This window comes from Rhyacophila brunnea, unplaced genomic scaffold (assembly GCF_057557595.1).
Source record: "Rhyacophila brunnea isolate RB1 unplaced genomic scaffold, BYU_Rbru_1.0 scaffold_19, whole genome shotgun sequence".
Classification (NCBI taxonomy): Eukaryota; Metazoa; Arthropoda; class Insecta; order Trichoptera; family Rhyacophilidae; genus Rhyacophila; species Rhyacophila brunnea.
Genome location: NW_028232848.1, coordinates 15392175 through 15419277, shown reverse-complemented (window position 1 = coordinate 15419277; position 27103 = coordinate 15392175). Strand labels below are relative to the sequence as shown.

At 30.8% G+C, this 27103-nt stretch overlaps 1 protein-coding gene across 1 annotated transcript in view; it reads left to right on the top strand.

The window, feature by feature from the left end:
• LOC147072773 (putative odorant-binding protein A10) overlaps positions 1–23516 on the top strand; it is a 35227-nt gene extending 11711 nt beyond the window's left edge. The window contains exons 2-3 of the mRNA XM_085946229.1: positions 8323–8503; positions 23086–23516. Of these exons, the coding sequence (XP_085802355.1) occupies positions 8323–8503; positions 23086–23228 (324 nt within the window). The 3' untranslated portion in view covers positions 23229–23516. The remainder of the gene's footprint in view (positions 1–8322; positions 8504–23085) is intronic.
• Positions 23517–27103: the final 3587 nt, after the last annotated feature.

The following is a 27103-nucleotide window of genomic DNA, read 5'->3' as shown; positions in this document are numbered from 1 at the left end:
CAGCCGGATGGCTTACTTTTTTCAAAAAGATTTTTTCTATTAGTTATAATATATTTTCTCAGAAGTGTTTTACAAAATTATGTATGTTGAATGGTTTATTATTCAAATGTGACTATTAGTTTGTTTGTGGCAACCCTAAAAATAGCACCCCCTGTCCGTGGGCGGATTTAAGCGTAGCAGGTAGGCGGGCCTTTGAGGCAGAATGGACTATCTCGCTCCCTCGAGATCTTTAACTACATCTGCCGCCCAACTAAAACCGCTCAACTTTACGACAACTTAGTTACGAGGATATATCAAACTGGAAGACTTGCCGCCGAGACCACCAATTGCATTATAATTATTGCGGACGCAACTTGCGACTTGTGTTTTCTGATGGATAGTCGAACACATGTTTTACCCATCCATGACGCTGCAGAAACCCTCCTCTATAATAAAGACAGAGTCAAAATATCAATGAAAGTACATTTACCGTAATATGTACAGTTTTCATCGAAATTAAGTTATTTTTAAATATATTTACAAAACGTATATCTTCGTCATTTTTTTATGCTGAAAAATATTGTATATCCAAAGAGTATAAGATAATTATATTATTTCATTTATGCTACATATTTTGATCTAAAAAATAAACTGAGGATTAGTGTCCTCTCCCGTCTTATAAAAAATCTGTTGTAAGCAGTAGGCGTCAATATTGGCTTGCAAGTCAAAATGTTGAACTTTTACTTTTTAACGACGTCTAAACTCGGTAAACTCCAATTGGTGGGTCATGTCGTAAGAATGAAAAGTACCCAAACACCGATGAGCATTCTCGAAAAGTAGATTTGATGATCGGAGATTGATTGTTAGGCCTAAACCTTGCTGTTTAAACTGTGTCAACAAGGATGCTGGAGCGACTGGTGAAGATAACAAGAGTACACTGGTACAGGATAGGGGGATATGGAAGAGACTCTTTCCAGGAGGTATTTTAATCCAATGATTCTCTCATTTAAAAACCTAATAATTTATTCATTTTGATTTCAATCGATTTGGATCTTTATCTTTTTTAAAAGAGAAAGTACAAAAATATATTCAGTAACACGTCCTAAAAAAACAATATAAACAGCTGTACATTCTTCAGGGGAAAACATAAAGCATGACTGACAAAGTGGTCATAATTTTTGTCAGATTGTCATAGTCTACATCAGCTAGGTACTATTATCGTTTGGTTTAGGCAAATTTTAATTTGATTTTTAAAACTAACCAATTCCATCTGCAATTTGTATTCTTAGTTCAATAGAAACAAATAAGTATGACTAATAACGGTTAATACGTCCTATACTATTTATGTAAAAACTACACAGTCTACCTCCATCATTCACTTCTTGTACATATATATATATACATATAAATGTATACATATTTAACTTTTGAATTTCAGTTATAATATTATTGTATTTGAAGAAAAGTACTTGCCTAAGTTTGTATGTAAATATTTAAATAATATTCGCAGTATTGTCTGACATTGACTGATATAATAAATGATAAATAATAAGTATTATTTTCCTGATAAATGTGTACAATAAAATTTTATGATCAGCGTAAATAAATTATTGGTAAGTACTTATATATATTACGAAAACTCAGGCTGAAATATAATATAATTAATCGTTCTTATAAAAGTGAAGTTTCCTCCAAGGTAACGAATTATTACTGTACTTGATTATATACAAATCACATTGAAAACAATTATATAATAAAAAAATATCTGCACAACATTTAAGAGTTTATTAAAAACGATTAACCTACTTATGCTATATTTATCAATAAAAATAAGGCATAGGTTTTATCGTCAAAAGGCACTAACTAATTTAAATTATCTTGTTTTATGATATTGAGATAATTGAAAGTTTCGATTTGACCTTTTTTAATTAATTTTATATAAGTATATTACTTTAGATAGGTAGGTATTCACTTTAATTTTTTTTAAGATTTATGACAGAAATTTCTTATATTTTTTTGGTCATTATTAATATCTATAATAACGTAAGAGTTTTTTATTTTTGTTTAGTCTTTTATACACTACAATAGACTAGTGCCAAATTACAATGCCTAGTATTGTAATAGTAAAACCTAGGGGCGGCATGGTATATGAAAATATGGTGAAGCCGGCAAGTATGGTGAAAAAGTATGGTGAAACAGGTTGGTAATCAATTTGCGGCAAAATTTCCACGTTAAAATTATAATATATGGGTACGTTATACTGACCCAAAGTAAATCCTTTTTTATCGCGTCGCCATTTCTCGTGAGTTATCGGCTGTTGTAGGCATGCTTCATTCAGTTGTATAAGGAAGCCAAATCGTTGCCTATTTGTTCTTTTAATACATCCATGAGTAAAACAATCATACACACCCTAGACAAACATGACATAATATAACCTCACAACGTATCGATTACGGAACTTTCGTTTTAGGAGAAAACAGTGTCTTATGAATAATCGAACTTCGATGGTCGATAAATTAACATATTACAGACATACTTTTCAAGCTTGTGGTAATGATACGCTAAAAATAATATATGCATGTTTGTTATTAAGTTATTACGAGCAAAATATTAATAATAGACGATAAATTAATACATATTTACTTAATTTGAATAATTAACTTGCTTTACAATTTCCTATAGCATCATTGAAATGAAAGCAAAATCGCTTTTCAAGACAGCGTAATTATTTCCGAACCAATCTGTTGATTCTGTGGTTCACCCAACTACTTCGCTTAAGGCTTACGCCTTACGATAACGATTCCTGGAATGCAACGAAAATAAACAGGTAATATAAAATATACTCATCGCAGGTGAGAGATTAACACACCTGTCTCCTACTATATGGGACACGAATTCGAATCCTACAATTGTGTTATATTTACAGGTTTTTTTATTCAATATTCTGTTGAACTTGTATCTCATGTATACATTTTATCTAAAAAATATGATTTAAATATAGAAACATGTCGCGATAAAAATATAAATAACGATTGAGCATAAATAAATTAATGTTCCTCGGTCCGTCAGTCACTCCTAGCATACAATGTCCGTCCGCGAAGACATAAAACTACATACACTAAATTCATTAAATTATTAAATCAATATTATTGTTAGTATTTAATAATATTATAATGATCAAGGCATTAATATTATTATGATCACTATTCGTCCCTTATTAAAGAGTACGATCCTTCATTTGCACGCGGTGTTCTTCATACTAATTTTATTATACCACGTGAAAAGGAAAAAAAGAAAATGATTGCAAAAAAATGAGGATAGAATTTTATTGATAAACAGCTAACACGGTGAAAAGAAATGGGAAGGAAAACTAAAAATATGTACTTACTAAAGTAAAAATTAAAAAAAAAAAACGATTAAGTTTGACGCAAAGGTTTTGCTATTTATTAAATAATATAGTATTATATTATGTTAAAAAAATAATTACCTAGTTTTTTTCACAAGCGAAATATGTTATCGACTTGCAAGTAGGTAGGATGGTTTTGAAGTAAACGATTGTATGGATTTGTCTAATGAAAATTTTTGAAAATTTTCTCTTAACAACAAGAATAACAAAAGTTACTGTTTATAAATGTATAAATGTGTAAACACAATATAAATATTTCTGTATTTATAAATTATATTATACGAAATAATATTAAGTACTTACTTGTTTTCGTTTGGAAAATTGTTTTTGAGTTAAAGATTTATTTCTTAGCATAGATATTATAACAGAATATTGGTATTGAAGATTGCCGATAACTTTATTATTAACTTCGGGGAATTTTCTAAAATGTTTTTATTTATGTTTTGACTAAAGGGATAAACAAAATTTGTTTTTCCCTAAATGGCGGAAGGAATAATATAGATACAGTTCGCAACAAGCAAAAACAAAAAATCAGAAGAAATAACCAATTCTTAGACAACAAATTTAATTTAATTTTAGATTAGTATTTAAAAAAAAATACCTAGATACATATCTATTTTAAGAGATATACCGGCAACCTATAGCTTTGTGTATTATATAATATATATATATAAGTCGACATGGATGTTAATTAAAAATATATTACCTAGCAGTGGCGAAGGGTGGATGTAGGCTGTTAAGATCCACCATAAATAGTATATACTGAACTTTGTCAGACATACGTATTTTTTTATTGAAATAAAATTACAATTTACAGATGGTTTTGGTTAGTTTTTCAAATTCAATTAAACGCTGCGGAAACTAAGCCATATAGTCAAAAAATACTCGTCTACCTATAAAATATCTAAAATTACCTATGTAATTAAATAAACTTTTGATATTGTATAGATAGAATAATATTTTTTTTATCTATTAAAGTTTGGTTAGGAAGAGATTAATGAATTAAAAAAAATGAACCAACAATATTGTGTAATATGTATTCTTAATCCAAATAACGCAAATAAGTATGAATGAAAAAGTGTGCACAATTTTGTTGTGTTTCCCAAAGTATACCAAGACTATTATGGTTTGGTTTAGGCAGGGTTTCATTGTTTTTTTTTAATTAAGCACAGCCATCTGTAAATTAATTGTAGTCTTAGTTCAATGAAAACAAAAAAGTATGACTAACAAAGTTCAATGTTCACTATTTATGGCGGATCTCAACAGCCTACATCCACCCTATGCTACTGTTACCTACTCACTAGTGAATAGTAAATGTAGAAAAATGCTTTTTTTAATATTGTCAAATCGAAAATTTAAAAGCTCGATGACGATATTCTCTTGGCTATGTAACTTCTGTAAGTGTTTTAATATCAAGATGTTTGTGAGCTGATACGTCTGGCCTGGGATAAGGCTCTGTAGTTCGGTCCCCAACCTTTGACAGAAAACGGCACCGAGAGAAAAAAATTATATTATAGAATGCTTTCATGTGTGTGATGTACTATTATTATATACAAACAAGATTTGTGGGTTTCCTGGGACATAGTGACAGAGATCGAAAGTCATTTCTTTCCATCGGTATAGAAATAAATTTGATTTATTATTATCATTTTTTTGAATGGCCGCGATTCGTACTTTTGATCACGCAGATGTAGCTTCACACAAAAGGGAAACGAAAGATCTCTCCGAATATACTGGTATACATTATACTATGTTGAATTATATGATTTTTTTACTATTATTTGTATGCAAAAATGTTTTAAGAGTTTTTTTAGGGTTAATATTTATGCTTTACGGGAGTTTTCGCTTGAATAACGATCCGTAGTTTTGCATTTATCTGGAGGAACTGTCTGGAAAACTGTACAGGTACGGATTACGGAAGTTTTAACTGGACAGAAAAATGTTATACAAATTGTTTTGATTTAACATTAATTATTTACTTGCCTGAACATTACAAATTACAAAATGACATGAGATAATATTATTATGTAAAACAATTATTAAAAAAGTGTAAAATTTGATGTAGGTCTTGGCTACTTCACTAAGGTCTAAAATCTTAGCCACTTGCAAAGCTATACAATATACACAATAATTAAAAAAAAATAGATGTTATGAATCCATATTATAAAATAATAGCAACATGCAAATAGTTCCCGGCCCACATATTATCAAAACGTGCAATAAGCACCTGGCCTTTATTTATTGTGCTCGGCGACCCATGCTACCTCTTCTATTAGTATTATATTAATCTTTTTATTGCATATTTATATTTTTATTTAATCCAATACCTACTTAATATAGACAAGGTAAACTAATGTTACCTAAGTAATGAATCGTATTATTACTTGTTATTAATTTGCAGTTTAATTGATTTTCTTTAATGTACTGTCTTATAGAATTGAATAGTTTTGAATAATCAAGCAATCTAGCTTTAATATCATTGTCATACCGAAATTAGATTCGATATAAATAATAAGTATTACGACTGTTTAAACACATTGTCTAAATAAGGGTTTCAAATAAATATAAAAAACATCAAAACTGTGAATCAGAAATATTTTATACAAAAAAAAAATATATATAATATAAAAATGACTAGGTTGATATGGTAGACCCTATCTCATTAACTTTTCATTCACCCTCACGTACGTATAATATATCAATACCTATCCGAAGCGATTTTATTAAACCTAGTTATTGCCCTCCCAATTCGAATTTCGTACTAATGGCAGGTTAGATCTGCAACTCGAACGAACAAACAACGAATGCCCCAAATTTCTAAGATAATTATCAGATACACACAAGCCAATACTACTAAGAATAGCAGAGTTTCCATTTACGCCGCATATAAGTCGGAAAAAATATGTACCCATCTAAATAAAGATTCTTTCTAAACTTTAAGCTACATGCAGTCAGTCAAAAGTCAGTCGGATAGAGCCACGTATAATATCCGTACAACCGAAACTAAAGGAGTTGACACATGACGCAATCTTCTTATTGAATTTTTTTTTTGAATAGTGTAATTATTAGAATTATAAGTCATAAATACGGATCGCTACGAAAACCGATAAGAAACATTACCCGGAGAGCAAAATATGTGATTTTTACCTCTACTTGGTCTACTTTTGTTTATCTGGGATTTGTAAAAATTCTGTATTTTTATTACTTACATATATTTTATATTAAAAAAATCTTATATTTCCTATTTCGTCCTTTAAAATGTATTTTTAATGTAATAAAGCTTCCAACGATGGTTTCTTTTGCATAAAGTAGGTATAATGAAGTTTGGATGGACTCCGTGTTTTCTGAATATATTTTTATTCGGCGTAAGTTTAATGTAGTTACCCAATTAACGAGAGTGTATACCCATTTTTAATGGAGCAAAGAAATAAAAATTGCGAACGTGAAACAAAAAAAAAGAAGGTAGTGTTTTCAATACATTCTTGGCGGGTATCTGCTACATATTTTAATGAATAAACATCCCAAATTTTCTAAGTTAAATTTTTGTGGTCATTATGATTAGGGCAATTAAAAATACAAATTTAATGAGTTATGTGAGAAGTTTTATACTATAATAATCATTAAATAAAACTGTACTTGGCAATGGAATAAAAGCTTTTGAAACAACATAACGATTTCAGTATTTTTTTCTATGGTTCACTTGTAGTTTATATTTGGAGTTCATGGGCTCCTCCATTTATGCAAATAAAGGTTTTATAATAAAGTAAAGCTGAAAACAGGTTAGCAAGATTAATTACCTTCTAAAATCTAAATTATATGCATGGCATTCCTTTTTATATTGAAGAATGTAGATAATTTTGTAGCTAGTTTTATAATTTGATAAAAACGTCTAGAATGGTGTCATAATCCTTAAAATATTTCACATACCTACAAGAATCTACGTGATGATAATTATTGGTTGAATGAACAATTAATAATTATTAATAAAAAACACGAAAGTACCACTTCATAGAACGCGAATAATTAATGTTTTTTTTTAAACAGAAATAGTGAATGTTCATTTGAAAATATTTACATGTTTTTTTTTATACAGTAAGTTGTCAACTCAGTCTACTCGTACTAACAACATTGTGGAGGTCCACTTCGGTGGTTGATATGTGTTGCAGATGAAAGTCGCTAGTAGTATTTGTTCGTGATGATGGACGAGCAAGAGTTTATTTACTGTTTAAATAATATCATTGACACAGTTAGTGCAATATAATAAATGCAATGGCAATGCGGTGCGATGTGTTTGGGAAGCTATAATAAAATGATTTACTGTTTAAATATTAACACTGACACAGTCAGTGCAATATAATAAATCCAATGACAATACGGTGCGATGTGTTTTTACTGGGAAGTTATAATAAAATGGCATTCCCAATAATTGTAATCCGCTATTTATCGACGTACTCACAAAAAAAATAATATTTAGAAAATAACTGATATAATTGAGTCAGCTATTTTAAAATCGAGATTGCGATAATTGGATATGGCTACGTATAATACGGAAATTATAATTGCAGTCAGCTATTTATTGAGTTTGCAATGATTGGACACTACGGGAAATGGATATTAAGGAATTCTTCAGTCAGCTATTTAATATCAATATTATGTGTTTTTTATCCCTATAACATTTTCAATAGAATCGCTATCGTGTGTTGTAAAACAAACAATTCCTAATACTCCATTTATTATAGTAGTTAAATCTCTTATCGGTAGGTAGATAGGTACTATTTATTTTGCTTTTTAATTGGTTTATTTTGATTTATAAAGCTCTATTATTTATAAAACATAGTTTTATATACACAATAAAATTTATATTAGAAACACACTGTGAAGACACATATTCATATATCTGGAAGTAAAATATTTTCTAATTCGATTAATTTCTTCAGTTCCAGATTTGCTTACTCTTGGTCATCGGAGTCACATTAGCATCATCAGCTACCACCGGCAGACCCCAGGTGACAGACGATGCCCTCGATACAGCCCTCAGTGACAAAAGATACCTCATGAGACAGCTCAAGTGCGCCTTAGGAGAAGGACCATGTGATCCTGTCGGAAGAAGACTTAAAAGTAAGAATATTATAATATACATAAGTAACTAATTTTAATTACTAGCTTTCTGAAAATGTTGTAGTTTCTATGTTTTTAAGAGTTATTTTGCTATGATTATTTGATCAATAAATATGGTAGGAAATAAGCTGTGGGTTGACATATTAGGTACATCATATAATTATGGACCGATATCAACTTAATTGATAATGATTTATGAAGAGTTTATTGAATGACCGTTGAATCTATATTCTCTATCAAATTCTGGCATATTGCGTACCTTACGTGTCAGAATTAGTGACATTATCACATAATAGTTCAAGTTCACGATCGGTGTTAACTATGGTAGCGTCCTTGTGAGTTGTGACGTTTTGATCATCCTCTTCGATTTAATTCAAAGGATGTCAATATCATAATTTTAACATACATAATTTGAAAACATCTCATGTATATACCCACCAGAAAAAATACAATATCTGACGGGACTTGAACCTGTAACCGCTGGATTTGCGCCAGTGTGCTATTTCAATTAGACTACGGGCACTCCACTTAAGTACAACGATTTTTACTATTAGTTCTCAAAAACAAAATGCTTATCAAATTACGTTACAATTGTACACGCATGCGATATTTCCAAATTATGTATGTTCAATATATAATATTATAATGTTACATTCTCAAATATTGTGAATTATTCGTTTAATAAAAGAAATAGTTTATTAATATCAGGATTATTACTGGACTGATACACAACTATGACCTTTATTTTACGACCAGTACGTCGATGATCTTGACTTACTAGCTCAGATCCACTACAATAGAGCTGCTTAGCTGATTTGAGAAAATCTTCCCAGGGTGCGGTTAAAATTTACAGGATCGTAGAAACCAAAGTTTATAGCCATTCATGCAGCCCAAATTCATAAATTACATGTACCTACTGCCTAAACAAGTAACATGTAATTTGGTTGTGGTCACTTTGAGTATTGGCCAGCAGATTGCATAAACTTATGTAAATGCTTAGTTTAGCATATGTATCCAAAATTAGTAGAGGAATTCTATGTCTTAAGTCTAGTTTATTGATTCAACAAGAGGTCAGAAAAAATATCGCCTGTCAAAATAATTTTTAATCGACATGAGAAGTTATTCAAATTCAAATTTATTTATTTTACATATAATGAACAGAAAAAATTATAAATTTAAAGCATTCACGACATAACATAAAATAAGAGTTACAAATTTTTAAAATAAAAATACAGAGAAATGTGAGTTAATAATACAATAAGTAATAAAATAAGAAATAAAATAAGAAAAGAAATAAAGTAAAATAACAAAAATAAAAGTAGATGGAAGCACACAGAGTGAACTTTGATACAACCTATCTTAAAAACTTTTTAACCACGTCCACCTAAATTCACTCTCGCGTAAGTGGAATATATCAATAGGCAATGGCAGAGTTCACATTTACGCCGCGTATAAGTCTGAAAAAACATGTAGCTAAATAAAGATCCCTTCTAAATTTTAAGCTACAGTATAGTTTAGCATACCTAAAAGAAAGTCAGTCGGATAGAGCCACGGATAATATCAATATAGCCGAAAGTAAAGGAGTTTATAATAATAATATTATCTCTCACATGGAAAGTGAGATTTAGATAAATTTCGCCCCTCATGTCCATGTATCGGCTTATAATGCTGTAAGTGCCAGATTCGAAATTCATGGAATTCTATATTCTTTTGTAGTCAGGGTATGGACTTAATAAGTTGAGCAAGTGGCCAATATCCATTTCTCGTGAAACATAAATCTGTTAACTCAACCTCCACTTCGTGGAGGCCATACATAAATAAATTTTATGCGTAATATGTAATGTATATCAAGTTGTTAAAACATGATAAGACCGTCTCCATATAATATAATCACTGACAGAATCACAATATACGTATTATTCAGAATTTACCTTAATTTTTTTGCATGTCATTCGTGTTCATGACGTTTATCAGCTGTTCTCCCAACGCCATGTTTTGTATTGTTTATCAAAATGTCCGACACGTCAAGAACTTACTATTTTAATATTAAAAATATTTTTTACATATAGATATGTAAGAATGTTAATTACAAAATATTATCTCAGTATAAATCTATAGGACTAATAGCATAATAATAAAATGAATGACAATGCATTATGTTAATTTTATTATACATTGTTTTGACATACTTTTTGCGTCAGTCTCGTAACGTGTCAAGGAATAAAGGTAGGTACATATATGACGGTGACCACTCATCCTTCATACTGAATATACATATTGAATGAACGTTATACCGTGTCCACACTGGCAACAAGTTGCTGGCAACCTCATTAAATTTTACGATAATTATCATAATTGCTTAAGAAATTTTATGATAATTATCACATTGACACGGCATTTTATATTCACGTGACAAACATTTGTGCATATTATTATGATTTCGACGCAATTATTGAAATAAACGTCATGTTATTCCATATTGTCCACACTAGAGATCAGTAGTCTGTTATCCTTGTTGTTTTTATTTAATAAAATTAATATTTGGGATTGTTATTACATAAATTAATATATTGTACATTAATTATTATTTTAATTTTAATTTTGACTCATATTTTGGTTGTATTTGTTTTTGTGTTCGATCTCATTTCAATTGATAAAATTGTTTATTTTATTATTTTTTATAAATTTTTATTGTAAATTTTGACTAATCATATAATTATTTGTTGATATTAATGTTATTGGAAGCGTAGATTGTTTCATATTTTGTGGTTTGTTAATATTTAAAATAATTTGTTTAATGCCCCTGACGTAGTATGAAATATTAATGTCCAACCTCATTAGTTTTAAATTAATCGGTTATTGGGAAGGTATTATTGGACGGATAATTATTTATGTACCTATTGTTATATTATTTCTATCGCTTTGGATTTTGTTTGATAAATATTGTTTTAAAAGAATGTATTCAGTTGAAAATGTCCCTCTGAGGCGGACGAAACCGGTCCTAATCTCTTGATTAAAAGTGGAATAAGTACTACATAAAAATTGCGTTTTATTAAATAAAAACAACAATACAATGCAGTTCCACCATGAATTGACAGTTAACAAAATAAAAGAAATTAAAGTCTGTTATCCCTTATACCACACCCAGTAGAGTAGGGCAAGCCAGTTCCCACTAATTTAGTATTCCTTGACTGCAATCCTTCACATTATTATTGGTATGTATAGTTTAAAATTTAGAGAAAAATCCATTTTGAATTCAGATGAAATTTAAAAGGTACCAAGTTTGATTTAGTAGAAATCTATAACGTCGAGCCCCCCCCCCTCTTGATAGTCTAGAATGGGGAAAAATGGAATAGAAAAAGTCAATAATAATATTAAGTTCCGCTAGGAAAATAATATTTTACCATATTATGGTAACCGTAATTAAATAAGTACTGAATAAAATTCATGGTCTATATTTTTTACAGGTGTGGTTTTTGCTGATATTTAAAGATCAATTTATTTTTAGTTTATCGTGTATAATATATGTATTTCCTTATTGGAACTAGTATATTTAAATAGTTTTAATTTATTTATATGTAGGTACAGTAAAAACAAAACAATTATTCGGTTGGTTGATGGTATGCGTGCGGATTTCCGAATCCTACTAATGGTACTAATTACCTGGCACACAATCCACGGACCGAATCATTGTTTTGCTTTTACTGTACCTAAATACTAGTATCTAAGTACAATATAATTTTGTTCCTTATAATATTATGAACTCATGCATGTTGTAAGCAAATATATTACTTCCTTATTACAATGGCACTTTTCATTAGACAAATCTTTGTCAAAACTATCACCGGAATGAAAAATTAATTATTTGTGTCCAAAGTCTAAGGTTGTATACTATATCTGTCGTTTTATATGATTACTATGTAAATATTAAATTTAGCATCTGCCTGATGACGATGGCTTTCGTATTGTATGATCTAGAAAAATTAAAGTTTTAAGCTAAGGCTGAAAGGTATGTCTGTCAAATATTCATATGAAGAAGAGTAATGATATCGAGATTGCTAAGCAAAAATGGCGTTAGTGACAAATTGCTAATACAGAAGCACAATTTTAGAAAAAATGATTTATTAATTTCGTCGTACATAACTTTGTAATAATTGTGTTATCAAAAAATAGTTGTAACTTTGTCACAGTATAACTCTTACTGACATACTTTCGGACGCTGAAGATAACATTCTCTAATATAATTTAACACTATCAATAATTAGCGCTTACTCTTATTTTAAACTTTTTTTGTAGGTACGTCATTGTGTACACATATAAACTCATTTTTTACGACCAATTAAGTAGCAGTGAAGGAAATCAGTATAAATAATTTGAATTTTAAAATTCAGCACTGGGACAACTGTATGCCAGGATAAGTGGCCGCAGCACTATCAAATGAATTAACCTTCCTTAAGAGCGTACTTCAGTGTGAGACGGCAAATAATTTTTAACAGTAGGTGCGACGAAATTTCTCACTAGTCGCCAATCGGAGACTGACAGTCGAGGTGTCCGCGCGTCGATTTGTTTTGTCATGGCATCGGATGAAAATATTCAATCGTGTTAAGATGACTAAAAAACTTTACGTATGTACTTGAAAAAGAAAACTTGTCAATGAATATACTATTATTATTAGTAATATAACAATAAACATAGCATTAAATGGACGTATGTTGGATTTTTATGACAAATTATTTTTCGTTCGCATGTGTCATTTGCACAATCTGCGCATCGCCTAGCCACGATCTTTTTAGACCATGCCTCAACTGAAGAGCCTTAATGAAATAAAAAAATATCCGTTGCGATTTCATACAAAAAGTAGACAAGGAAGTTAAATAGGTTTATATCTAATACGTAGTAGCTTTAATTGATTTTGATATTAACATAATGTTTTTTATTGCGGATTGGGAATTACTATACCTGCCGCTTTATATAAAATAAAAGAACTTTTTTCTCGTTAGAACTTAAACATACGGACAATAAAATCAATATTTACGTGTGCATATTTAAAATGTTCACTAAGTATTGAATAATATTTATTTTAAAAGTACCTAAAAGTCTATTTATTTTTGAATTTCATTCCAGTTTGTTGAATTTCATCCCAGTTTTCCCGGCGCCGAATCAGCCTAGACCCAAAAATTCTTAGTGTAAATTAATTATTAATAAAATGTATTGATGTCGATAATATACTCCTAGATTTGTTTCTACTTCTTAATTTTATACTGTTGTTTGTTTTTATTCGAATTACGATAGTCACCCTGAAACCAGTACCGAATTCTTACGAAGTAGATGAGACAGTCGCTTCGTCCTAAAATATGAATATTCTTAAAATATGCCTACTTTAGAAAGTGAGTTACTTGTGAGTAAAAAATAGATTACAATGATCAAAAAAACTTGTTATATTTGTATCGCTTTTTCGAAGGGGTCATCTAAATCTGCCAATGCTTTCGTCACCTCCTCGTATCACCATTGCATGCAACATGTGCGGGATCCTAGTTTGTCTATCCTTTCCACGTGTGAATTTCAGAATAATTGTTTTTACTCTCTGACCACATCATCAACTTCGCAAATTTATTCGTTTTTTTTTTATTATCATTGGCTTTGTTTTCCGAACTGTGAGCTTGTGTAGGTTTTAATAGGTTGCTAACCTAGTTCGACAGCAGGTATATATTAGTGATTATTAAAAAAAGCAGCGTAGTCACTCTAAAACACAATCGACTATGTGCAAATAAGGTGTTTTATTACTTGGATAAGACTACAAAAAAAAATCAATATAATATTATTATCAAATAAAATAAATATTTATTCACTATTATTTATTTCTGAAATAGAAATAATTCTTTATATTATATTCTTCATTCCTTTGAATTAGAATTGTTGTCACTCTACAACATATTTTTGAAATCACTTAGCAGGTTTTACAGGCATAACGTCGAACAAGCCTTGTGGAATAGTCACATAACAGTTTAGGTGCTTATTATGTTGTGAAGGTTATCGTTATATGCCTTAAAATGTTAATAGAACAGAAGAACACGTAATTCGTTTCTGTAAAATGTTTAACAGCAGACAATATTTTATTTTTCCAATTGTTGGAAACATTCTAGCAATAAAATGTCTGTTTCTTTCGTAGAAATGAGCGTTCTAGTAGAATATAATATGATATTAGAGAGCTGCTGCAACTGTATTTTCTGTAAATTTTTAATTATACATAGTAAACTGCTCAAAACTAAAAAGTCGGCATAAAAAATATTTGGCTGGTATTTAAATTTTATCTAAAATATGTTGTTTGCATGTGTTGAAACAGGCATTTTGGCCAATAATACCAATACAACTGCAAACGCGTTCGTCGTACTTACTCATGATGCCGCTGTAGAATGATTCATGCACATTGTAGATGTAGAGGAAGAACACTTTGGAATGGTGTTAGTGTCATTTTGAAAATCACGATGCCAACAACTAAAATGAGTCGCCTATAATGTTACAAGAATTTGACATGATTCTACATGGTATAAACAAAATTTTCCTGATATTATTACCACCTATATTGCCAGTTGATCAATGTAGGTACAATAATATATTATAATTATAGTATATATAGCAATGAATTAAATGGTCTTAACTCTAATTTGTAGAAAGGCAATAGCCACTTACAAATAAAACATATTTGAAACTGTCAAATATTTGTAGAAAGATATTTTACATCTCTATATATATAAAAATCTCGTGTCACGATGTTTGTGGTCTAACTCCTTCGAAATGGCTAAAACGATTTTTATGATTTTTTTTATGTATATTGGTTAGGTATGAGAATAGTTCAACAAGTATATTTCATACCGCTAGGTGATTAGGGTATCTCTATCCAGAAAAATTTTCTTTTATTTTTTTGACAATTTTTTTTATTATTTGGCATAAAAAAATACTTATAACCTCAAATTTTAACCCTCTTACCCCCACCCTCCCATTTTTAATCGCGATTTTATTATTTTTGTATGAACAAATTTAACCGTCGTTCGTATTTCAAACAGAACGAAATTATTTATGTTGTTGAATGACAGATGGAGCTACTTCCGAGTAGAATTCAAGAGAAGCGTCGCGTCATTTTGACATTTTATTCGGCATATCACGACGCAGTGCGTGCAAAATTTTGTACTATTTATTTTAATTTATCTATTTTTATGTGCGTGTATTACAGTGCACAATGCCAGCAAGACGCAAGTGGGGCCATTTAGGCCGTCGAACGAATAAAGCAACAAACATGCAAAATAGTAGAGCAGAAAGAACAGACAAACAAATCCAACAAGATAACAAAAACGTGCGTGTAAGTATGTCGCAATTGCGTGCATCTCAATCATAAGAGGCACGAGCTGAACGAAATCAACAACGACAATTGGAACGGAGCCAAGCGCGCCGGTTCGTAGTTAACACACTCAGATAAAATGACCGACAACGCCAACAAGTACATCGAACATTTACATCCGCTTCGTTCTTTCGTCTCGCATTCGAGTACGAGCCAGATATTGAATATTCCGCTCATCCGAAAGTGCTGATTGGTGCTATGGACAAAGAATGTCCCCATTGTCGCGCTTAAATTCAAACATGAGTCAGCCGGGATGTGTTGCGCATCAGGAAAAGTGCAACTACCAGAAATTGAGATACCACCAGAACCATTGAACGGCTTGCTCATCGGCACGGTTCCAGATTCAAACCTGTTCCTGAAGTCCATTCGCATATTCAATTCATGCTTCCAAATGACTTCGTTCGGAGCAACAGAAATAGTTCACAATACTGCGGCAAATGGTCAACAATTCCATTCAACGTTCAAAATCAAAGGCCAAGTATACCACAAAGTAGGCTCATTGCTGCCAATGCCAAACGAACCACATAAATTTTTACAAATCTACTTCATGGGCGGTGAGGACATCAATCATGTGGATACACGTTGCGGCTACAATGGCATCATTTCGCTTATTTCCAGGCGCATCGTCGGCGAACTGGACGCCCCGTTGAATGAGCACAATGCATTATTGAAATTCTTCAAAGCACACATGCACGAATTGCAAAGTGACAATCACGCTATTGTCATCAATCCTGATAAAACACCAGCTGGAGAGCACGTGCGTCGATTCAATGCACCTGTTGTTGACGACATTACTGGAATCATGGTTGGCGACCGCACATCGACGCGATAAATCGTGATTCGAAGAAGAAACAATAATCTGGAGTTCATCGCTGACACACACCGTTCATACGATGCTCTCCAATATCCGCTAATTTTCTGGAAGGGACAAGACGGATATTGCATAAACATTAAACAACGAGATCCTGTCACAGGTAATTCATTCATTATGAATATCATTAGTCATTTTGAATTGAGAAAATGAATGGTTGATTTTTTTTTGTTTTTATCGGCGGTCATCGTCTACAGCGCTCTATTCCTCTTTCTGTCATAGATCCCATCCCCACACACATACGATACATTCGTTATTTTTTATTTAACAACCAAAATATTCACTAGAAATAATTTATATGGCAAAACAACGTTTGCCGGGTCAGCTAGTAATTTTATAAAATTCTGTCGATTTCGTCTGCATAGAGACATGTATTGTTTTCAGATGATTCATTGTAAAAGTATCCAACTGAGCGGGTAAAATCAGTCCTGATTATTAGAAAATTCTATAGTATAATTACATACAAGATACATGTTTTATTTTAGATAAATAATTGTTGTAAAATAAAAACAATTTTAAAATTCTCCTGTTGATCATTTACTATAAATTTTCTTTAGACACGCTTGCACAGATTGGGGAACATATCAATTTTACCACGTTTTTTATTAGCTCGTATTCTTGTTTGTCCAGTACAATTTTTTTCTTGTTTGCCCAAGATTTGTATTCGACGATTGAAGATTTTTAACTAACTTCCTGACTAGCTAGACATTTGAAACTTTTAGAATATATCGGAACACGACGACAATGCATTCTTTTAATACTTTTGGCCATCTTTAGCCGGTTAAGTGCCCATAGCGTCTTTGGACGCCCTAATTACACCAATTCTTATGTTAATTACTATCAATTAACTAATTGCGGCTTAGAAAGGATTAAGCAGAATTGAATTCATTTTCAGTTAATTCTGTTTTGTATGTTTCGGATAAAAATCGTTAAAAGTAAAACACTACTCTTATTGGTAGCTAAGGGGTCCTAGCAACTAAATTATTAATATATACATGCGTTACTATGGAAATCAAAACGAAATGTCAAAATGACATTTCAGTATTCTACATGTATTCTGTATTTCTAGCAAGTACAAAAAAAAGTATTTATTAATACATAGAATTGTCAAGTTTATATGATTCAACAGAAAATTAAAAAACGCCGTATATAAAAAGTTCTTTTTATCTTGTAATTATTAATAATTTGATTAGGTAAACTTTATTGTTATAATTAAAGGCTAAAATACTTTGTATAATATTAAATGATCATAATGTACGATTGATTGTAAACAGAGAGATTAACAACTAATTAAGTAAATTTGTAATTATATCCATTTTTTTGTTTTTTATCAATTATAAAAAATTGATAGTTAGCCAGTTATTTCAATTAAATAAAACTCCTTTTTATTAAACTTGATCAATTTATTATTTTCAACTATCATCTTTCGCAAATCGCCGTTATAGGTAAGCGCTATGCTTCACAAAAACTAACATCTCCGACAGTAATAATGGCTAATAAAATTTTCAAGTCTTTTGTGAAAACAGTTTATGACCTCTACAAAACGAGAAAATTTCTATGTTTGCTGCTATTCCACGACTCGGGGCAGGATTTGTCTTTTGTAATGGAAAACATTTAACTTTCAGCGAGTGTGTATGGGCTTTGTGGAAACATTACGTCGGGGACATCCAATTGCGGCTCGCGTTCCCTATGCGTACCACGCTCGAAAGAAGAAAAAAACATCGCATAAATTGAGCTAACGAAATGGAATGAATAGAAAAATACTTATTAAAATAAATCTAAATCATCATACATAATGATGTTAGTAAAAGGTAGAATCCAGAAAGTAGAAGTAGACATCTCAACACAATAAAATCAAATAATTGAATTAAAATCTAACATATAAATTGACAAATTTGCGGTTTTTGAACCCGCAAATCTCCAATAATACTTCAATTTTATTATGTTTGTTAGTAGATTTAAATAAATATATTTTTAAAAAATCTGTATATTGTCGATAAGTTTTACCTATTAGGTACCTACCTGCCGTGTATGCTATGTAGTCAGTCAAGTCAATTTTTAATATCATATTATTTTAACAATCTTCTTCTTATTGTGCCATCCCCTAGCGGAGGTCGGCCACCATCAAGGCGATCTTATCTTTGTCGTCTGCTACCCGGAACAGTTCGGTGGAGCTGCACTCGTACCAATGACGGAGGTTCTTAAGCCACGAAATGCGGCGCCGTCCTCTGCTAAGCTTCCCATTGATCTTTTATTGAATGACAAGTTGAGGAATGCTTTATTTTTATCCTCTCATAATGTGGCCGAGGTATTGTAGTTTCCTGGTTTTGATACTATGTAGAATTTCTCGGTCCTTCTTCATTCGATTGAGAACTTCAACATTTTTGTCACCCGGTCAGTCCAAGGAATTTTGAGGATGCGTCTATACAGCCACATCTCGAAAGCTTCAAGTCTCCGTGACATCTCTTGGTTTAGCGTCCATACTTCCATACCATAGAAAAGAATTGAGAGCATATAACAACGTACCATACGCAATCTCAGACCTAGGTTAAGATCACTTGGCGTCTCACTTTGAGAAAGGCGCTCCTTGCGATCTCAATTCTAGTTTTCATTTCGTAAGACTGGTCCCATTTCTCATTGACCCATGTACCTAAATATTTATAATGGGTCACACGTTCGATTGGTTCGCTGTTAATGGTTGGTGTCTGGTGTTACTATTTTTGATACGAGTAATAGTTTCGTTTTCTTGAGGTTCATTTTTAAACCATAAGAATTACTGACCTCATTAACCTTTTCTACCAGTTGATGTAAACTCTTTAAACTATCAGCAATCAGCACAGTATTATCGACATATCGTATATTGTTAATATGTTTGCCATTAACCATAATACCCACCGATTCACCTTGTAAGGCTTCCTTGAAAATAGCTTCCGAGTACAATATGTTAAATAGCAAAGGTGACAATATACACCCCTGTCTTACACCGCGACAAATTTTTACCTCTTCACTGATTTCGTTTTCAATCTTAATATTCGCTGTTTGATTCCAATATAAGTTAGCTATCAGTTGAATGTCTCTTGCATCGATGCCTTTCTCCTGTAAGAGTTCGAGAAGTTTAGGATGCCTAACAGTATCGAATGCTTTCTCGTAATCGATGAAACACATATAATTATAAACATCAACATTAACATCTAGGCATCTTTGCACTAGAACATTCAAGCTGAAAAGTGCTTTGCGAGTGCTCAAACCACTTCTGAAGCTAAATTGTGTGTCATCCATATCTTCTTCGCATTTTCGAAAAATCCTATAATGGATGATTTTTAATAAAACTTTTAACATGTGGCTCATTAAACTTATTGTTCTAAACTCGCTTCACTCCTTGCACTCCTTTGCATTCGCATTTTAACAATAGGCGAAGATAATAATAAATATATTTACATCATCCATCACTAGCTACTATTATTTAATTTTATAATAGGTCACTTATTTCGTTACCACTAGTATTGGATCGATTTTCATATGTTAAAGAAGTGGATTATTACATATTACATATTACCTAAGTATGTATATCAAATAATGATGCAACCCACAAATAAAATTTTCACTTTTTTTTCATTAAAAATACAAACCTTTCCATTCATTATTCATTATTATTAAAGAAGTGGATTATTAATATCATATTACCTAAGTATGTATATCTAGTATATCAAATAATGATTCAACCCACAAATAAAATTTTCACCATTTTTTTATTAAAAATACAAACCTTTCCATTCAATTAGGTAGTGTAAGCTTGAAATTTCATCGGCTGTCTCTTTCTCATGATATATAATATGTAGCAATCTTTTTATCTGTTATATTAGTAGGATAACATTTTTTATTATAATAATAATAAATTCAAATGATACTTGTGTAGTTGTTTTCACTTTCCGTTGAGATCACCATTTATCTTGTAGTTGTTGGGTATTTTAATTTGGTATGATGTCTAACTTCTTTTTTATATGGATACATATTTGATTAATAAACACAGTTTTTTAGGGTTGTTTTATTGTATAACTGTATTATATTTTGAAGATGTATATATCTAGATAGGTACCTAATATTAGTTTAGTTATTTATGTGAGTTTAATATTTACATAATAGTTTTACGTCATTCTCGAAAAACGCAGTATGCGAGGAACGATAATTATATTGATAAATTATTTATGAACGCTTGACTGAAAGGTTTGATATCGACTAATCATTATTATCTAATACAATGTTATAAGATAAATTCGAGTGACGAGTACTAAATAATAATTATTCATTTGAGATCGTTAGATATATTTATTTTTATGTCGATTGATTTTTACTATACTTGTTAAAGCTTACTATGTGAGTAAAACACTTATTGTAAAATATTTTTTATTTGCGTTGAATTCTATTATTAGTCAGTTATTTTTTTATTTAGTTTAATGGTTTCAATAAAAAAAATGGCATACTGCCAGCAATAGATAAAATTATCGTTATAACAAATATTTATTTCTTAGGAAGGCATACGTTCGAACTTGATCGCGATAGAGTCAGTTTAATCAACAATCGCCATCCGAATTCAGTATGTAATGAGAAAATCGATTGATTGATGGACTGAATTGCTTTGATTTTGACATCCTCGATCCGCGATCTAGTTTGAGCGTATAATGCCTCCGTTACTTAAATAGGAAAGAAAGGAAAATTGAAATATTATGATAATATTCAAAAATAATAATATATACATTGAAAATTGAATTTAATAATGCTATTATTGGTAGCGCCTGTATCAAAACGGTAATAGGGTGACAGGTATTTCATTTGTTTAGTGTTTAGTTAGAATGTTGGATGGTTGAATAATGTCGAAAGTTTTGGTTGATTTATAGTGCCGGAATGATTTGGATTTGTCATAGCTTAAATTTAAATCTAAGTTTCATTCGAGTTTTGAATAAACAACCTTAAATATTATTATTTTGATGTTACGTAACGTTTATAATATCATTTTGTTGGAATTAAAATCAGCGGAGTGTTATGATTTATGGCATTAGAACTAGGACGTGTTTTCATAATAATTAAACAATATCATGTTATGTAGACAGAATTAATAACATTACTAAGAAATTAGTAATTTTGAGCAAGCATCTACATATGGCTGCTTATAGGTATAATAAATTAATTTTAATAAATATTAAGAAAATATAATATGTAACATATCGCTCAAAGAACCTTACCATTTTCATCAGCCGCAGATACTTCATTTATAGATAAAAAATCTCACCTTCACAATTTCAATACACGCTGAATTCAGCTAATTTTTACCACGTACGTACATACTATTTCCGCCAATTTTCTACAAACGTTTAAAAATATGTTAAACCTCTAGTTCATTAATATTTCAATTAAGTAAATCTTTACATAATACCTAGAAAATAAGTTGTTTACAGATGAGAGCCACCATAGTTAATTGGTAGACTACCTATATTAGTTGTTTTGCATATTTTTCTGCAGTTAAATTATAGTTAAATCAACAATAAAAAGTGATTTTTACCTGCTCTATAGTATGTTAAGTTTTCGAATAAAAAAAATAAAATGTTGTTTTTTGATGTAGTTACTACACGGCTATTAACATGAAGTATAATAGTATTGACTGTTAGATTTTTATTCAGTTATTTTTATAATAAAAGGAGTTATAACATCTCTAGCTCAAAGTTTGTGAATACCAGTTGATATCCAATATACCTATCTGTCATGCTTTATAATGCGAAGGGTATTTGGTGTTTAGTGGTTATTAATTATGAAGTCAAATTTTATGAAAATATAACAGAATATTATGTGTGACGAAGAACAATGATAGATTAAATTATATTTACAAGAAAGTACCTATTCACGTCTTAGCGCTTTTTTCGACAGATCTAGCAATTTATATTAGCTTGCAAAGATTGCATCTGGCATATGGAGTTAAATCTAGTATTTTTATATCACGATTATTCTTCAAGTTATTTTTGTGAAAATACTAGATTACTCATTGGACAATCATTTTCGGGTAATTTGAATATGAATAAGGTATTTTACTCACAAAAGTTCCTTTATGTTTCACCGTTGATATTGGTCGAAGGATATATTTTATTATATTAGCATTGTGGCAGTTTAAGGAACCTGCAATGTCAATCTTATCATAACGTGTTATATAAATGTTGCTAATATATAATACGTCTATTTAATTTACAATGTTAATTAAATTGAGGCAGTGGTATAGTAGATATTGAGAAGAAAATAAATTAATATCATCCTTTCTTCTTATTCCAGGTCTTGCACCATTAGTCCTGAGAGGAGCATGCCCTCAATGCAGTCCTCAGGAGACCAAGCAGATTCAGAAGACGCTCAGCCACATCCAGAGAAATTATCCCAAAGAATGGGCCAAGATCGTGCGGCAGTACGCTGGAATTTAGAATAGTGCTAAGAATACAATAGAATAATATAAGAATCCATGTGAACAATTGAAACTATTTAAAAATTACACACAACAAATTCAGAAACTTATTATTAATTATCTTTAATAATTAGTTTCAAACTGTTATTTCCAAATTTTAATGAACCAATATAATAATCTGACAGAAATCAAAGTAAAAGGACAAAATTGCTAAATTTTGATAATTTTGGTAAAGAACAATATATTATTTTATATTTATATATAACAAATATCACGTTTTTGTACCCGGTTATATATAATATAATAATATTTTAATACATACATTTTTTTACTTTTGTAAATTATATTATTTTAAGTGTAAAATAAAAGTACATAATAAAAATATATAAATAGGTAGCTGTTTATTTTTTAATTATTATTTTTTCTTGACGTTACATCACATGCCTCCCTCAATGAGTGTTTTTCGCTCGCTCCAGCCCATTAGAAATCTTTTCCAGTTTTCAGGTCCTACCATCTTGTTCCAGCCCATCTCTACATAGTCAAACCACTTTTCTAGTGTCTATCTATAGGTTACTTACACCATCTGATTATAAAAACTGCGCATATAATAATTTAAAATAAAAATCTATTGAGGGTTTTTTTATAAATGGCGTGGAACATAATAAATATTAAACTCGATATACAAATATACCAAGCATCAAAAATTATGACAACTAAAAAATATCATAAGATTATACTCTTCTTATTATATTCTTTTTATTTATTATCTTGATATTTCTTCTTCTGGCGTGATTTCTTCATCATATTCATTTAGCGGCGCCTAAATATCAATCGCTTCATTTCCTGTACAACTTCAGTATTTGTTTTTCAATGGATTACACCACCTTATAGAATATAGATAATAGAATTGCTATTCTTCATTTATCAATTATAAACAGTGAAATGGGTGGGTCTACCAGTGGGTAAAAATACCAACAGAGCCATATATTGAAGTATTGCATTTAGGATTCATAAGGATTCATAAAACTGTATCTTATCCATGTTTATCGAATATTCAACTAACCACTCAAACAAAAGTTTAGAACAAACTAAAGTTTGGTGTATATAGTTTGATACGATTTGTCCGTGAGATTGACCGTGTGCTTAATTCCGGTTGGGCATCACTTATTATTAGTAAAATAGTATATATTATAAAATGTAAACTATAATGTTTTATATACAGTTATATAAAATTTTCGTGTACCTGCACCAGCTTAAAACAACATCTGACGGTAAGTTTCCGGCGACAAAGACGGTAAGGTGATGGAAGTGATCAAAACGTCCTATATCTACTCCTCGACTGTCCAGTTTTCAGAAAGGAGCGGCACAATCTGAACTTTTTATGCCAGCAGACGCGGACATCCGAGACCTTCCGCGGACCAAGGCAAATGAGGCCGCGAAAGAATATGCGCCTTTTAATTTCTATATTAATGTAATAAAAATAACCAAAATAATAAATAGTGACATTAACAATGATGCATTCCTTTCAGATCCAGTGATTTCAGTCTTATAAGTTTGGATAAGTATATGCTCAGAAGATCAGTCGTATGCGACATTTCTTTTTCCACGAAAGACGCGGCTATAGATAAAATTGCAAATCTCAGTTCCCAATAAATATGACGAAATATTCATCAGAATCACCACCGCCTTGCGCTACACAAAATTTTTCAAGGTTTTTGCAAGGTAGTTTCATTGGCCTTGGCCGAATTCAAATTAGCAATAACCGATACAGATAGAAAAATTATTTATTTTTCTCAGTCGGCACAATTTTTTTTTGACATGGTATCAGGTAGAGTAGTTCGTATGACAAATTCCTTAAAGAAACCTCAATAGTAAATGCGAGGTATCCGTAAAAGCATCTAGGAAAAATAAGTGGTAAAATACAGACACATTATTCAAATTAAAACCGGCAAATATGACTGACTGGTAGCACCCTTCACCACTGTTATGCCGTGTCCATACTGGCAACAAATTGCAGGCACCCACATTAAATTTTACGATAATTATCATAACTATCGTAAAATCTAACGAGGTTGCCATCAACTTGTTGCCAGTGTGGACCCGGCATTAGGTACCTAATCTAAGTTTTAATTTACCTAAATCTTCTTTCATTTTATATAATTCTTATGCTTTAAAAATGAACCTCAAGAAAACAAAACTATTACTAGTATCAAAAACAGCGACACCAGACACCAACACAATTTTTATCATTAACAGCGAACCAATCGAACGTGTGACCCATTATAAATATTTAGGTACATGGGTCAATGAGAAATGGAACCAGTCTCAGGAAATAAAAACTAGAATTGAGATCGTAAGGAGCGCCTTTCTCAAAATGCGTGTCCAAAAATCCGTGATTGGTACGAGTGAAGCTCCACCGAACTGTTCCGGGTAGCAGACGACAAAGATAAGATTGCCTTGATGGTGGCCGACCTCCGCTAGGGGATGGCACAATAAGAAGAAGATATCTTCTGAGTATTGTATTGTATCGCTCTTATATCTATTACTATTCTATCTACTTGCACAAATACCACTTCCGCATGAGAGTACTTATAAAAGTAATTATGATTGAACAATACAATTAATATAACAATTATATTTTTTTTGTGTTACATTATTATGATGATTTATAATACAATTATTTAAATATGTATGCGTAGACGCACATACAGTATAGCCGTTGCGAGTAAAAAATATTAATTCATATTACTAACACGTTCCTATTGTGTAATAAATTACCCATAAAATACATGAATGTATTTACGACAAATTATATTATGAATACATTCAATCCTCTTAATTACGTTTGTTATGCTTTTACGAATACTTTTGTAACAAATTGTTTTTTAACAACATTTGAAATAAATTAACCGAGTTTCATTATTTTCTTTGGGAGCTCGGCAGAACGTGTTTTGATTACTTACTGAAATAAATTACGTTGGCAAATACGCTAGGAATTTATTCAAAGTTACATTCGCATAACAATATATCATTATTGTGTTATATGGAAAAACGTAAATGAGTTATTCGCAACAAAAAAATACAACTAGACAATAATTTATTCTCAGACTGAAATGAGTACATTTTTGTAATAAGAAGTACTGAAGAACAATGGTATTTATGAATATTTTTTTGAAAGTCGTTCTCCATATTAATATATTCAGCATAACCCAGAAGACTCATGTTATGGCTAAGTTACACGTACAGTCTTGCACTGAAACAACGTTTGGCAGTAGATAAGGCAAGGCAGATAAAGTCGTTGTTGCTTGGTTGTTTGGAGGGAGTTTATTGATAGATACAATATAATACAGTAATAAAGATGACAGCGTGAGATTATAATCGCGTATACGGATGTACTGGTGGATATGACATTATAGAATAAAGGTATTGATAATTGAATATTAAATATTGAAAAATATCTTTATATATTCTTCTTAACACTATAACAGGCCTAGAGGTCCAATGACAATAGCGTAGTTTAACGGTAGTGTATTGAGTAATGAAAGTGAAATAATCATTAACACCCATGATTTGAGAAAATCACATAAATATATTTTGTCCTCACTGGGAATCAAACCCGTATGCACTGAACAACGATAACTTAAGATCTATTGTCTTTCCAATTTGTATATTTTATATCTCTGAGACAAAAGATAAAGGCAGATGTTACACGCTTATATGACATGTGATAATGGAAGCGGATGCAGAAAATCTCATTGACAGTCAAACGTACTAATAACTCATTAATTAACGAGCTTCAAATTCAAGATAGACGCTCCTCGATTTGCTTTTGCTGGACTCGTTTTAGTCATATATGCCGCAGAAGAAACGACAACATGAAAAAACTCATGGCAT